This window comes from Culex pipiens, chromosome 2 (assembly GCF_016801865.2).
Source record: "Culex pipiens pallens isolate TS chromosome 2, TS_CPP_V2, whole genome shotgun sequence".
Taxonomy (NCBI): Eukaryota; Metazoa; Arthropoda; class Insecta; order Diptera; family Culicidae; genus Culex; species Culex pipiens.
This window is the reverse complement of record NC_068938.1, coordinates 216294170-216311297: the sequence shown is the minus strand read 5'-3', so window position 1 is coordinate 216311297 and position 17128 is coordinate 216294170. Positions and strand designations below refer to the sequence as shown.

At 34.1% G+C, this 17128-nt stretch overlaps 1 protein-coding gene across 1 annotated transcript in view; it reads left to right on the top strand.

Moving 5' to 3' along the window:
• LOC120430087 (beta-1-syntrophin) overlaps positions 1-16211 on the top strand; it is a 373089-nt gene extending 356878 nt beyond the window's left edge. The window contains exons 9-12 of the mRNA XM_052708017.1: positions 5670-5787; positions 10726-10899; positions 15482-15685; positions 15742-16211. Of these exons, the coding sequence (XP_052563977.1) occupies positions 5670-5787; positions 10726-10899; positions 15482-15685; positions 15742-15825 (580 nt within the window). The 3' untranslated portion in view covers positions 15826-16211. The remainder of the gene's footprint in view (positions 1-5669; positions 5788-10725; positions 10900-15481; positions 15686-15741) is intronic.
• Positions 16212-17128: the final 917 nt, after the last annotated feature.

Genomic DNA, 17128 nt, shown 5'->3' with positions numbered 1-17128 from the left:
TTTTTCATTGTTTGATATAAAAGATTGGTCCAATACTTCTTGAGAACAAAAATTTAAAAAATGAAATTTTAAGTTCAACTTTCTTATTTTGAACCAAAAAGTATAAAAAATGCTTTATACATTAGTACAGTTCTGCTTCTACCGAAAAATTGCAAAATATTTTTAAATTATGAAAATACCTTTTTCCCCCTAAAGTTTATGTCTTTTCCGATCTGTACAGCCCAAAAATTAAAAAAAATATAAAAGTCTAAAAGTAACTTATTTGATTAAAAATATAAAAATAAACGTTGCAGAGGAAATTTTCGTATGTTTGGCAGGTTAAGCACTCGTTAAGCACTATTTTGTAAAGGGACCATCCATAAACCACGTGGACACTTTAGGGGGGGGGGGGTATGGCTGTTGTCCAGGATCCATACAAAAAAGTTATTTTTGTGGGGGGTGGTAACAGATTCACAAAAAAGTGTCCACGTGGTTTATGGATGGTCCCAAAACTGTTGATAGAAACTTGCTTGCTTACTTCCTATTGATTTATTTATTGATCGATTTCAGTTGAAAACATTCATGAGCTGTATTTGAACGTCAAAGTTCTGATTTGGTTTTTGGAACATTTTTTAGTGGGGGGGTTGGGAAATAAAATTGGGGGGGTGGGGAAATAAAATTTGCAATGGCCTTAAGGCTTGTTATTTATTTATTTTTTTTGCAATGTTTCAACGAACAATCTTAAACACCTGAGCCACATTGTTAAACTGATTTAGGTAGATCCGTGGTAAATTTTCTTGAATGAATTCGTTAGCATCGAACTGACAAAAATCTACCAAATTATTGAACACATTGATAACACAAAACTTTGTGGCAGAAAAGTAGAAACAGTGATTATTTTTTGACAGTTCGACTATAACGAATAACACTCATACCCCGATGGTTGGACACCAACTGTTATAAAACGAACGTCACTTTTTAGTTTGACACCCCCACGTGTTTACACGGAGTTCACACACACGAACGAACTTTTGTTTTGAGTGTGTGTGTGTGAGTGCCGTGATATAAAGTGACAGTTCGTCACGAAAAAGTGATCGACCACCAGGGGCTGAGTGTATTTCAAGAAAATCTACCGTTTTTGATCTAGATCAACAATCCCATTCAGATCGAGTCAATTATTAAGTTAGACGCAAATAGATATTTTTTTGTCAAAATAAGGTCAAGTTGAAGGTTGCCCATCAATAAAAATTTCATGAAAGACAATTAATTTGTCATATTAATCTTTTAATTCTTTAAATGTCTCCAGAAAAGGACCAAATTTCCATAACAAACCCACAATTTGTCGTCCCAATAAATCAATCACCAGCTCCGGCCTTTTATCCCTCGTCCAAACAGGGGGGGAAAGCTAAAAATGGTCACTTTCCACCGGACTGATTGTTACACACACACAGCGCCGCCCCAAATCTGGAAATGTGTCACATTTACAGTCACGCTCTTTGACTTTTCCTCGAAAACCACCACCAGAACTCAGCTTCCCAAGAGATGTGTCCCAAGACAATAGACAGAACCCACCCACACACACAGATGTCGAGGAGATTTGCGGTTGTCACTTGCTGGCAGCCAGAGTTCCTGATGTGGGTCCTCCTGGCTTGCTTTGGTGCGCGCACCATGAGAAATGAGACTTGAGCCACTTTGGCAGCAACACTGTTGTTTGGTTGGGGGTGTGTGGGAGGGAAAGCAGCACATTTGAAAGATGGGATTACCTCGGTTGTCACACATCACAATACGGTGAGGGGGAAGACACTTGATTTGCTTTGGTCGGTGCAGTGTTGCCAGAATGTTATTAATTTAATAGTTTAAATTTTTTTTTATATTTTCAAAAGATATTTTGGGTTTACAAAATTTCTAGTGACATTTTAATTTTTTAATAGTTTAATAAAAAATGATATCACTTTTTTGACAACAGTGCCTTCGATTTCTTCCCCAGTTCAAGAAGGAGAAAGACACATTGAAAGAGAGGGAGAAAGCGAGATAGAATGCATAATTAATTTGTCAGTTTAATTTGATTTGTAACATTATAACACCGTCGCCGTTTGCCAACGTTGGACAACTCGGCCGGAACCCGGAAACCCGGAGTGTCCTTGTGCCAGAAGAAGGGGAGGGAAGTTGAAGGCATAATAGTTTGCTAATTGATTGCAACCAAGCCAAGGTGACGGGTAGCCAAGAACTCAAAGGTGAGCTCGTCTCACTCACTCACACACACCCACAACCACAGACGTCGTGTGACGGGCACAAAGCTAATCATATTAAGTCGCTTGTACGAGCTTCCGGCACGCACACGCTGCCAGACCAAGGGGAGGGTTCTGTATGTGGGAACAAACCGGATTAGGTCCGCTTGCCATTTTAATCCACATTAGGTTGCTCTCTTGCTGAGTTGCATTTGGAGTTGAGCTGTCTGTCACGTTGTGGTTGGATTAGGGAAAAGGGGTTTTATTTTTAGCTGGGAAATTTTCACACTTGCCTCTGCCATTTATCGTTACTCAATGTCGTGTTGTCTGTAACTTTGAAAAAATATATTTTTTTTTCAAAAACATCGCTTACATTTTATTTCACTTTTCCGCCATTTTTTTTAAATATTAAGGGGTTACATATATGTAAATCTTCAAAAAAGTCAGAGGTTGGTATGATCACACATTTAAACTATTTTTGAAATCTTTTTGCAGGGCATCAAAATAAATATTTTCATCTATTAAAAAAATAAATATGAAGACATTTGGATACACCTTTGCCGAGATATAACTATTTTAAGTTAGCAGTTTCAAAAAACGGGTGCCACGATATCTCAACACTGCTTTGACCAATTCGGCTCAAAATTTTGTTGAAGACTCGTTGAACCGGTCCTGTGTGCATGATGAGGACCTATTTTCAAAAACTTTATTCTAAAAAAAGATAACAATATTTTTATGTTTTTCATATAAAAAATTTTTAGTTTTTGATTTTTGTATTTAAAAAAAAAGCAAAATTTCAAAATCGGGCTTCGTCATGCACACGGAATATGTCTTGAGAGTCTTCACCCCAAATTTCAGCCAATTTGGTCCATCCCATCTCGAGATATCGTGGTACCCGTAAATCAACTCGGTGTTTAGAGAAAAACGTTTACAAAGTTTGACAGTTCGCTCTGCGCATGGCAAAATTATTAACTTAATTCGTCTCTTACTCAGTTCAGTCACGAAATATCTTCATGAAACTTTCAGGAGTGATTGAAAATCATATTTTATGTGAATTAAGTGAATTTTCTGTAATATGAAATTTTGTTATTTTCTACATGTATGTAACCCCTTAATGATATTTGCTTCAAAAAAGTTTGCCCAAGGATCAACACTTTCAGATTTTTGTAGAGAAATAGTAAACATGAATTTATACGATATTGCAATTTCTTTTTCAAAATTTGTTGCAAACCATTTTGATATGTTTTGTCAATTAACTTTATTTTCGCAATAACACTTTGATTTTTCATATTCACATAAAATATATGATAGATTTTACCATGTAATTAATTGTTAAAATAGTTGTAAATTTTACAAAAATGTTTTATTGTTAAATTTTCAAATGTTTTGAAAAATTTATTATTTAAGTTAAGTACTGGTATTAGATCTTTATTTTATCCGATATCGCATAAATAATATTGTTGAATTCCTTTAATCATTTTTTTTATTTTTTTTTATGATTGTAATCAAATATCTCGATACCTCAGGAAATATAGGACCGATATTTAATGTAAAGAAATGAGAAATGTATGATATTCTATGATCTTAAAAAGTGTTTTCTATTACATTTTGAAATTAAAGGGTTAATTCAATTTTTTGGCTTTCTAACAGTTAAACAGATAAAAAACATGTCTAATATCATTTCAAATTGTGTTTTAAAATTTTGTAATCAGTTCTGGAGTTTTTTGAAAATGTCCAATAAACAAAATTTTCATTTTTTTGCTTTTTGGTTGTTTTTGAAAAACCCAAACTCAAAGCGGTTTCAAAACTCCAAAAAGGCATAAAAAAATTATATGCATTTTAAGCAAACTCTTAAGTTCTTCTCGAAAGATTCATAAATATCTAATTTTTTCATACAAATTCTGTAAATGTTTTTTAGCAAATTTATTTTAAATTTTCCGATCATTCAAAAAAACAATATTTTTAGGGGTGGTCAAGCATAGTTATGACTTTTACAAATAAAAAACCGGCACTTTTAATAGATTTGACTCGAAAACGGTTTTGAAAATATTAAAATACTTTTTTGTTTTCAAAATTGAAAATTATATTTAAAACTAACGTCAATTTATTTATTTATTTTTAACAACTTTGAAAAATCATGGCTTTACATTATGGCAACACTGTGAAATGATGTTTTTTTACCTAATATCAAACTTTTTGTCATCTCAAACAAACCCAATTTTTTCACGATTACAGTTACCAGTTACATTACACAATTACAGTAACAGTTAGACAGTAACCAATATTGTATGTCGATTTGTTTGATCGATCTAATGATGCAAAATGGCTTTCTTGGTCATGGCAAAAGCACTTACAAAGCTTCAGACAAATTTGCACAAAAAATTCCTAAATTTTCTGAATGATCAGATAGGTTTCGATTAAATTATGATTTCTAAATATGATTAAATATTAATAATACCCATTGAGTGTCACTACAACTAATGAAGTCGTACTTGACTAATTAATCTATCGTAAACCACTTCATAGCACTCATGGTGAATCAATTAGGGTTAATTTCCAACACTGCTCTTTAACCGAACCAGTCTATAATTAATTTTAAATTACGTTACAAATTACAACAAAAAAAAAAAAACCTTCAACCTTCCAACCACGGCAAAAATTGCACTTTTTACTGATGGTTTTACGACTTGCGCCATTACCGTTTTTTTGTAACAACCCTGCTCACACACACACATTTTTTTTACCTCACTCGTTCACGTGATGTAAAAATAATAACGGGCTAACGCAGCTCGGCGGTGGCCCCAAAGTGGCCCCGCTGCCGTGAGGTCACATTATCCAAATTAAATGGCCATCAAGAGTCGGAACCCCTCTCCTCTCAACGTAATTTTCAATTTACCAACCTTGTCCCAAATCACGCCCAGGAAAAAAAATCAGTGCCCCCTCCTCGCCTTACTTTTTAACTCACTTTACAAGTACTGATTTTTTTGTTGTTCAAAAATAAAAAGGGATTTCAGACTTGTTTTTTGTTCTTCACCGGAAACGCGACGACCGAGATTCAGTTTCCTCAAACTTTTTTCACACCGATTTTTTTTTCTTTTTTCACGGGAAAAGGGTGCGAAGCAATACATTTGCATATTTGATTATGCCTTATAAACATCTTCTTCCCCGCCCCAAAACCAAACCCTTTTGATCGTGACTTGAGGGGGGAGTTAAATTTCAAAGTCAATGGGCTAAAAAACATTCAAAGCGTTTTCGAAACAATGTGCCCGACTTTGAAGATTCTTTTTCCACCCGCGCCTACTACCATCGGCGCCAAATTTAGACTGCCAGACAACCTTTGTTTATTTTGAATTCGAAGAATATTCATGAATAATCATCGCCCCCGAAATGGCCTTTGCATGTTTTTTTTTCTTCTCTTGAGTGAATAACCGATATTCTTTTGTTTTTCCTCTATCTTTCCAGATTATACGAGAGCGCCCCCTGGTCGGTGGAGGCCTGGAGCAGACCGTTTGAGTGCTGCCCCCTGGTGACTACGCGGTTGGCTGGCGCCGGCAATACTTCCACCGTGGGTTCGAATTCGGTAGGAGATATTTCCAGTACATATTGAGTTGCACTTAATTTTTGTTCAATTTTCCTAATTTTTTTTTATAAATTATCATTTTTCTCTGTTCAGAAGGTCAGTTAACTTTGACTAATTTTTTAATGCTTCTATACAAAACCATGTTTGATAATATAAATTTTTACCCCTTATTTGTAAAAAAAACCCGATTTAATCCCACCTGGGGTGAGATAGAGCCTTTCTTACTAAAGAATATAACGATGGTACTTCTTTCAATTCATAACATTTACTTTGTTTAGAAGAAGAAGAAAGTCTTATGATGAAAGCAAAGTATTATAAATGATATGATTTCCAAAAGAAACAAAAAACGCCATTTTCACCAAAAGAATATTTTTAATCGTACATATTCTTAATCAAACAAGCGTTTATGACAAACGCGAGCATAGCAAGCTTCACATGCGCCAGTGACAACGCACACCGCGGTAGGCGCAAAAAAAACCCGAGGTATAAGTGAACCGCGTGTGCCGCACGGTGCAGGGAAGATAGCCATTCAGCTTCTACGAATGTGACAGAGTCAGAGATAGCTATTTTTACAACCGCACCACTACACACTCAATCACGAGTACCTTAGGTAGAAAGCCATTGGCGTCACCAGCATTGAAAACTTTGAAAACGATATAAACGATGAAAAGCTTAGAAAGCTCCTATTGGAATCCAATGAACCCTGTTAAATAAACTTACGAAATCACGAAAAAAATGAGTCTACTTTTAGGCGATTTTTGGAGCCCACGGAAAACAAATAGATTGTAGCCGGATGAATGTCCTATGTCACAAAAGTTTTTGCATAAACATTGGACAGTTATGCAAAAACAAACAGGGCAAAAGAAACCGAAAAGCTACGATATCCTACATGTTGTAGGAAACATCGGTAGACAAGCTACTACAAACGAGTATAAGTCGAGCCAGCAAATATATGCGCCAGCATTCTCGCGCCAGTATTCGAAGCTCAACTTGACAACTTATCGACTTGGCGACGAAGCGTCGAAAATCGATGCAGTGTGATTTTTTGACGATTTTTCCGATTAAAATTCATGCTGAATCGACATATTTACGAAGATGGAAATGACGTCCTGGCTTAAAGTAAAACCTATACCTTTCTTTAGTAAGAAAGGCAAAAAGTAAATCGTTCTAAAAATTGATCGGGATTGCCGATCGATGTCGAATTTGTTTCAGATGCTCACTCATGGTCTGTACTATGAATGTAGCAAGAAATTTTGAATAAAATCAGAAATGAAAAATGTTGGCGAAGGTCACCAGGTGGGCTTTTACCTTTTTTTAGGTATTTTTTTTCTTTTGGTAGGTTAATCAAACGGCTCTAACTCCAGAACCAGATTATGGATCTGGATGAAAATTTGGGAGGTTGCAGAGCTCAAAAAATGCAATTTTTGAGATAAATAAAAAATATGAAAATGAAAAAAATTGACCATATTTTCATTTGAAAACTGTGTATTTTGTTGAAAAGTCTGGCCGCATCCGATAACAGATGGATATTTCGAAATTTGCGCGGCAACTCACCCAGGTTCAGCACACTAGCTTTCATCTGCATTTAGAAGAATCGAAATCGGATATATGGGAGCTGAGAACGGCGCGACACAAAATTTAGCAAAATTTTACCACATACGAACATCACTCAACCTCCACGGAATTTATTTTCTCAAAATTCGAGGGTTGGAGATAGACGAGTTCTGTCAAGGTGAATCGATAGAGCGTCGAAAATCGATGCAGTGTGATTTTTTGACGATTTTTCCGATTAAAATTCATGCTGAATCGACATATTTACGAAGATGGAAATGACGTCCTGGCTTAAAGTAAAACCTATACCTTTCTTTAGTAAGAAAGGCAAAAAACGTAAAAAACAATTATATCATATCATAATCATATTTCATATCATTTTTGACCAATAATCCATCCATTTTTTTTTAAGTCAACCCTTTTTTGTTTTTTAACGGCTTTTGCCAATTTTATTTAAAATTTCAATTAAAGAATTTTTATAACTGTTTCATAACAACACTTTATTTTCTATTCTTAAGAAAAAAAGTGCGGTTACTTACCTTAGCAGCCCACTAGAACTTGACAAAAAATGTTTTAAATTGTTATATTTTTCGTTCGGATGAAACTTTTTTCATTCTGATTCCTTAAGTCGAAATAAACGGTCATGATGGCCACCAAATTTTGGTTATGCAATTCCCGGGTTTCTCCCCAGATCAACAGGTATTTTTCCGAAATGTTTGTACCGTAGAAGATAGGTTTGAGAAACATAATTTAAAAAAAATCCGAATTTCTAGGCATTTCGTATAAAATGTGAAAACTTTCGATTCCTGCTTAAATTCAGGTGAAAATGTAATGTGTGTATGTGTGATATAAATCAATAATTTTATAAACAAAACTAGTGTTAGCGAATTGCGGGCCAAATTCAGACTTATAACCTTAGTTGACTTAATATAAACATTGATTATTTTTTTCTTAAAAGCTTTATCAGCTACCTTAGTGATGGTACATTTGACGTAAAAATAAAGTTTGAACACCTTGAATCTGATTTTAACAAGAAAATTATGACTCACCATGTCACCCCGAAATTCAAACCAACAAATTTTAACGGAACTATTTTGTTAAACACAATTGAAAATACATTTTTTTCAAAAATTGTGCATGGACTTTGTGTGCACTGTGTAATAATCTTGAGAAAAACCTTAACAATTGGAAAAAAATCCAAAAATGTCATTCTATCAATGTCAGCCCGGTTTACGGTACATCAAATACAAATGTTTTTTATTCCGATCTGAGTATCAAAACACCAACAAATGCTTACATTTATCAAGGTTGTTTTTTACATTTTTATTTTCCAGGATAACTTTTAAAAGGTCGTTAGCACTAGTTTGAAGAGAACCAGTTGTGATTGGTTTTCAATCCAATATCCTAATTTCTATAAAGTTTGGGATTTTTATCTGCATGCCCTTAAATTTTCCTGATGGCAAAATCAATAAAACTTTGTTTTGTTTAAGATAATTGTTTAAATTATTAATTGAAAGCATTTAAGTTCTTTTTGAAAGTAATTTTTTATTTAAAATTGATGTTACCAAATTGGAGAAGAGAAGATTTTTTAAATTAAAATTTAAATAAATTAATGAAAAAACTTTTAATCTTTCGAGATTTTGAAACTTCTTTAACAAAATATTTTTTAACTGGCGGAAATTACACAAGTAGGGGAAATTCTCGTATGTTTGGCAGGTTAAGCTCGCTCCTAACTCCATCCAATTTGCTGATTTTCACTATTTAAACAACCAATTTTGCAAAACTTTTGATAGAAACTTGCTTGCTCACTTCTCATTGAGCTATTTATCACTCGATTTCAGTTGAAAACGCTTTAATTGAATGTCAAAGTTCTGACCTGCCAACATTAGAGGCACGCTGGAATTAGATGCTGTTCCTCTATTTCCTCTTTGCCAAAAAGCAATGTTACATCATTAGTTTATCCATATAAATTTACATAAAATTTTGACAACTGTTTACAGAAAAAATCATAAAAAGGTGCAAAAATCGGTTCCCTTAAAAAATCTTATCGTTTTGGTTTCTTCGACAAAATTGCTGATATTGATAGAAGTTCTAAAAAAAATTCAAATAAAAAAAATATTTTTAAATTTAAACTAAATCACACATAAACTGAATATTCATTTTCATGAAGTTTTGATGTCATATTTTAAAATAAAACACGAAATATAATTTTAAAAAATACATTTGCCATTGCAGCAATTTTTTAAACAAATTTCAAAAACAAACAATATTTTTTTTCAATTCCATCATAATCTGTTATTCCTAACATTATTAATTTAGAAAAAAATATACAGTCCAGACTCGATTATCCGAAGGCCTCGGAAAAACTTCACTTCGGATAATCGAATCACGAAAAAAAAAATTCGTTGCCTAATTTTTTATTGTTGAGCTTAAGTATGACCCCTAAACTACGTTAAAGTGATTTAAAACTTTTAAATCCAAGATGGCGGCCAATATGGCGGTGTTGAAATATTGAAAAAATGCATTTTATTATTTAATAGGCAATCAACTATTCAAATTTAACTATAATTGGGTTGTAGAACTCGAATGTGATGTTTAAAACAAGAAAAAGAAAAAAAAATGTTCGTGATTCGATTATCCGAAGTCCCATAACAAACCTTCGGATAATCGAACTTCGGATAATCGAGGCTTTGGATAATCGAGTCTGGACTGAATAACATACGCATGAAGAAAAAATATCAAACAAACAAATTGCTTGCATAGGAACAAATTTCTATAATTTTAAAGAATCTTGTGGAATTTTCACTTAACCCAACAAAACTAAAATTTTCACGGTTTGATAGTAGAATTTCAGCCTTTTTCCCAGTTTTCTCGAGGTTTTTCGGAGGGAGCCACCCTGAAATAAACAATTTTGCACTGGCTTCCTTATACAAGTATTCATACTAATTTAAGAACTGTCCATAAAGGGACTTTTTGATTGATTGGCAAAGTTGTAGATTTTTCATAGAATTTTTCAGAAAATGTTTTAGTGAACAAAATTCGACAACTTTTGAGCTATAGGGTATGACCGACGTCAATTTTTTGTGTCAAGCTTTTTTTTTTTGGAAAAATAGATATTTTTGTAAGGTATCGAAAATTCACCCTACATAATTGGGAAACAAATGTTACTTTCATGATTTTATAAAATTTGTGAGCTATTTAATTTAAGGAACTTGGTAATTAACTATTTAGTTGATTTTGACAGTTTAAACTGTTTAGAAAAAATATTTATGCTGCTGGTTTTATTTTTATTAAATTATATATTGAATTATAAAGTTGAAGTCTTTTAATTTATTGAAGTAACATAACAAACTGTTTCACCAATTTTTCCTCTCCTCCCTTCAACAGAGCGCCCAGTCGAGCATTTTCTGCGTGCGGTGCGGCACGACCCGAGGCGTCCTTAGCCACTGGCTGCGGTCGGAGACGAACCGCGACATGGCCGCGTGGGCGCGCGTCCTCGTCCAGGGCTGCCACACGGCCATCATCACCCAGCGGGAATTTTCGTTCCGGTGTTTGTATCAGGTGAGTTTTTTTTACTCTAAAATTATTTCCTAAAAATTACTCCATAATGAACGTGCGTGGGAAAATTGCACGGATTTCCACGAAAATTTTCGCCACGCTCAAATTGCACGTAGTTAGAGCTTGAAATGTGTGAGCCAATTTAGAGTGGCCCCAACGGAACTCGAGCGGCGGTGAAACCCAATTGACCTTTAAATTGGCGCCACTTTGTCCGCCGATTGACGGCCGTCTGAACCCGGCGTGGGGGTGGTTTTGAGTTTCATCAAAATTTTCCCTGCAACGTGCCAATTTTAGCCTGCTCTTCCCACGCCTGGACACTTTTTTTGTTAGCTTTGAGTTGGAAATTCATGGCCTACTGTAACTAGCGATTGGCTAGCCAAGCAGTCCGGACCGGCAATTAAAATTATCAATTTATCGATCGATTTTCCGGGTATAAATTTATGCACTGTTCTGGCACGGTTCCACAAATTAGAGAGTGAGTTCTGTATCTAGATTGTATGCTTTTCAATGGAGGGAAGGTACAATCTGATAATCTCATTAGCAGCAGCAGCAGCAGCTCCACCACCAGAGTCGTCCTCGTCTAATTATTATATTTTGCAATTGCCGTATAATTGATACTCATACTGCTGTGATGGCAACACTGGCACTTGAGCAGCTCCAGCCAGAGAGCTGCAAATGCCTCTCTACTCTATACTATTATGGGGCGATGATATTGGGAAGCCAAAAGGACGTCGTTTTGTGAACCAATTTGTGGCTCAAACTCGATGTGGCTCGATTTGGAGTTATTATTATTGTTTCAATGACGTGATTGGTGCAAGGGCTTCGTATAATTGTTTCGAATCCCCTCTCGAGCTTCGAATGCACAATTGAATGTAATAATCTTGAATGGGTAATCGTCGTGGGGTCATTAATTGACAATTTAAATGAACAGCATGATTGGGCTTTTTTTCTTTTCTACTAGCGGTTTGTAAAAGCTACAATTTTCAATTAACCAACCAATGAATAAAGTGTTGAAAATGTGAGTCAATCGAAATAGGAGTTTCATGTACTCATCAGCACTTTGAAGTTTGATTACAGCTCACGGCACTCTCCAAGGATCGAGGACACGCCTCTGAGGTTTTAACGTTTTCTTCTTTTTTTTTAAAATGATGTCGGTGAAATTTTGGTTTTTGGTACGGATTTTTCAACTGGCCTGACTTAATTGGTGAATAGGTTATAGGTTGACAGGTGGTCATATTTTGTGTTTTTATGGGACCCAACATATGACCAAAAATCGAAATTTTTACGCTTTGACTCAATCTTGAGAGCAGATTCAGATTCAACGGGTGAAGTTACAAGGAAAAAGATACATTTGGGAAATTTTCAAATTTCGTTAGAGTGGTCCCATACATTTTTTTCTTTTGAAATTTAGACATTTTCAAATGAAGATATCTCGAGTTTAAAGAAGAATACCACTTAGATTTTGTTTAACGCTTTTTGGTGCTACCTTAAAATGGCTATAACTTCGACCCTTTAGTCCAAAATATGTTTTTCAAAAACGAAAATGTTTGTTTTAATGATCTCTTAAAGTGCTCAGACATCACTTTTCTCCAAAACCCTGAATCGCGTTAAAAAAAAACTTATGTTTGTGGGTTTGTTGCTCTGGAATAAGTGCGAGATAAATTGTTGGTGTCTTCGACAAAGTTGCTTGGATTGGCAAGCCCAACAATTTACTAGAAGAAAAAAAAGGCTCAACAATATTCCTCGAACGTTAGACCACAGTTAGACTTTCCAAAACGCCCTAATCGTAAACCACCCTTATTTTCAACCAAGCCAAAATTGCCTCCTCCAATTTGCAACTATTCTTCTAAAGAAACCAAAATTCCAAAACTTCATCATTTTTATAGAAAAAAAAACATTTCCACTTAATTTTACGATCTTTTTTTCCAAATTGACAAATGATATGATTAAAAAAAAGATATTTTACAACATTTTTTAAATTATGTGCCATAATTGGTCTTCTTTTAACTCTATGATTCCAAAGTTTATAAAAGCATACATTATTACTCCTAAAAAATAAAATTTTCACAATTTTTGCTTATTTTAACCAAGCAAGTGAAAACTCGATTTTTAAATTTAATATTATTTTAAAAAAATTGGCAAGCCTTTTGGATTTTTTAACAGTAAGGATTTTTTTTTCATTTTTTTTTTTAAATCAACAAAAACATAATTTTGACTTAATTGCCTAATATGCAAGGATGTTGCGTAAATTTTGGCTACCTTTAACTGGGGCGAATCGGGACTACGGTCTAAATATAGATAAAGTCCATACTCGCATACTACGCTAAAGTGATTTACATTTTTTTTTAATCCCAGATGGCGGCCAATATGGCGGTGACGAAATATTGAAAAAATGCATTTTATCATTTAATGAGCAATCAACTATTCAAATTTTACTAAATGGGGTCGCAGAACTCGAATTTAATGTTTAAAACAAGAAAGAGAAAAAAAAAACGAAAAAACATTTTTGTTCGTGATTCGAAGTCTCATACAAACCTTCGGATAATCGAGGCTTCGGATAATCGAGTCTGGACTGTAGTAGTTTTTAGATTACATAAAAGCTTGAAATTTTGGAAAACGATGCTCTATTTGTGTTGTTCTGTGTCTGTTCGATTCGAAACTTATCAAAAATTCCCAACTATTGTGCAGTAACAAGGCTAAAATAGCTGCCCCAATTCGCCCCAGATGACGTTATTTATCTATTTTTGCTTAATCAATAGACCATAAAATTTTTGGCTCGATCTGCGAAACTTTCCACAAAAAGCATTAATTCATCAAATTAAAACTACAATTGTCTCCATGAAATTTAAATTCCAATTTATTTTGCCGGAGTTGCCAAGGTTATAATATAAATCTGATAGCAAAGGAATTTATTATCGATGGTCAAATGAAATTTTAATTCTGTGCCATTCGAATGAACAATATGTAAAAAAACTAGAATTTTACACGATTTTAGACCATTTAATTTAGTTTAATAATCTAGGTTATTTAAAAATGGAAAGCCTTTTAGATTTTGTAACAGTAAGATTTTTTTTTCTTTTAAACAAAATCTGAAAAATTTACCTCAATTTAAAAGGAAAAAAATATAAACGAAATCAACCGAACAATCAATCGAGATCAATGTACCTAAAGTTTTATTTAGAAAACCTAGCAATTTTTCGACTTTCCTTTCAAAGTGCTTCTCGACGCCAATGTTTGAAACTTTACATTTTTTTATAACTAGATCTGGGGATGCAATCACATAAAAAAGAAACAGGAAAAAATAGTTTTTTTTTGTTTTTACCCAAAAACTACGCAATATTGACGTCACTTTGACTTACGTTACCAAGTTTGTAATTTACAATGAAATATAAATTTTTTTATGAAATTTGTTTGTAATTGACTAAACAGAAATAGTTTAATTTCGCATCTCGAAAACTCTATTATTTCAGAATTCATAGAAAGGCAAACCTGAGAAGGTTCTCAGAATCACGCGCAATTTGAATATTTCCGGTCGAATGGTTTTTCTCCAAAGTTTGTTTGGAGAATTGTGTCCTAAAATTTAGCTTAAATTATTGATATTATTGTTCACAACGATATAGCTTATTTTTCTGAGTTTGACCCTTTGTACGACTGCAAAGATTTAAAATTGAATTTTAATCAATTTTTAAAAATTAACTTCGTGGAAAAGGTCCTACTTGACAGCTCGTTCTTAGGAGAAACGTCTTTTCAATTTATTGTTTTGCAATAAAATGAAAAAAAGTGATCAGAAATGGTTTTTAATCGTGTTTTTTTTATCTTTGTACATAAAAATTAACATAGGGCTCTAGGATCCTTTTAGGTCAGTTTGTTTTTCATACATGTTGCGTGCAATTTATTAGTTGTATGCAACAGTAACAAAATGCATCAAATTTGTTGCTTGGTATATTTCTAGAGTTTTTTTTAAATAGGGCACATAAACATATGAAAGGCATTAGTTGATAGGACCTTTAAAAAAAACTCTAGATTGTTTGCCCTGGCAGATGATTAGAAAAATGTTTTTTTTTGTGATAGGGGAAACGTTTTAGAAAATCGATATTCTTCAAAAAAGTATTTTTAACAAATCTATTTACAATGAAATTCACTATACAAATCTAATAAATATCTTATTTTAAACAGTTATCTTCGGAATAATTTTATTTATTTTTTGAATCTGAAAAGTATAGATTCACAGAATGTTATTACACAACTCGACAGTTTAGAAGTTGATGTCAGTAAACGCTTCAGTTTCATCAAGGTATGCTAGATTTAGGCTCCCTTAACACGATCCAATCGAAAGAGTTGAATTTTAATGAATTCTCTGCAAATAAATAAAATCATGAATTTGTATTTAAATGCTTTGGAATCATGTTGAGCAACCATGCGCACCTCCTAATTTTATCATCCTCAATTGAAAAATTTGGAGAACCACTCCAATTTGGTAACAAATAAATGTATCCTGATAACAACATGAAGAAATATTGCTGAAACATAATAAAACTCAAATGTTTCATCAAATTCATATTTACAATTTTGTTCTTCATTTCAGGGCCGCCCCTGTCAATTAATCGTCCACCTGGACCGGGGCTTCACGCTGCTGGATTCGTCGCTCGTGGGCAGCGGCGCCCCCATCACCAAGGCCCTCTGGTCGTTTCCGTTCGACAAGCTTAAAGGTTCCGCCGACGACGGGAACAAGCTGCTGTTTTTGGACTTTGCCGGCGGGCTGGAGGATGGCAGCGGGGGTGCGGAAATTGTGAGTACTATCGAAAATTATAAGAATTTGGATTGACTGGTTGAAATTTTCTCCAGGAACTCGACATGGAGTGCTGTCCAAAGCCGGTGGTCTTTGTCCTGCACAACTGCCTGTCGGCCAAGGTGCACTCGCTGGCGTAAACTTGGAACTTGGACCTGACGCTTGGCTTGTAGAGAAATGAAAAGTATTATTTTACTAACAGCAATTAAGGGACCTTCACGCCCTCGATGTAAATATTCACACATTATGAGAGAAAGTAATTGAGGTAAATTTGAGGAAAAGGTAAGAAAAAGAAGCACGCTGTTTTGTTGAACTCTAAAAAATTGTTCTGCTAATTGTTTAATTTCTGATTCGTTCCCAGTGCTATTATCTATTTGTAAGTATTAAAAAAACGTAACATTAAATTTTGTTAACAAAAAAAAACAGTTATTAGAGAAATAAGTCGCTTCTGTTACTGTGCGCAAGTCAAGAAATAGAGAAATTTCCCGAAAACACCACACACATTATTGAAAAAGTTTGAGAAAAACTCAGCCACGAAATGAGTTGAAGTTCTGTAACTGATTGTGATAGTTGAAACTGTTTAAATTATATTAGATGAAAAAAAAAAACCTGTCTCCCTTTCCCGGTTAATATTATTGAAAACTAAAGAAGTCGCATTAGGGCAGCTGCTGCAGTTTCGTTTTGGGTTTTATCTTTGCTTTCGAAGAAAGGAGAAAAAATCAGCAATAATGAGCGAAGGCGATGACGATACGATTTGCTAGGAGGTAATTAAAGCCAGAAGTTAGCAAAAGTTTGTGTTCAGTTGTAGCAGAATTTCTTTTTTTTGTGTCATTCTACTTTATTGAAAAATTCAAAGATATCTAACTGAGAAGAGCGATCCCGCGAAATGAGCAAAGTTTGCCAATGTAAAGTTTTATTTCCTTTCTTTTTGCGATTTTTTGTTTCATTCTTAAGTCAGAAATCCCAGAAAACCAGGTCAGGAAGCTGGAAGCGGAAATCAACTGGTGGAAAAGTGTGTGTGTCGAACTTTGGAGGGAAAAGAAATGGATTCGTCTTGTTCTCTGGGGGTTGGAAAAAAGGAAGGAAGGGAATACTGAAAAAAAAACTCCGCTGAGGGAAGGTTGAAACTATAAAGTCACTTTCTGTTTAAAACTTGGCGGGAACATTGATGATGTACGGAAAAAGTTTGATCTTGGTTGGGAGGAATTTCAACAGGGTGGTATGCAGTGCTCAGCTTGAAACCACAGTTTAAGAATAAACTTCAACATTATTTATATAATATACGGTTAAATTTATTTTAAACAGGATTGAATAAATTCTCCAATTTTAAATATTTTCATTTGAGGGGGAAGGGGGGTCAAAAAGGGCAAAAACCTATTTTTCCAAAAAGAAATATTTTTAAAAATTTTATGGAAATAGAATTCTAATAAGTTGAATTGAAAC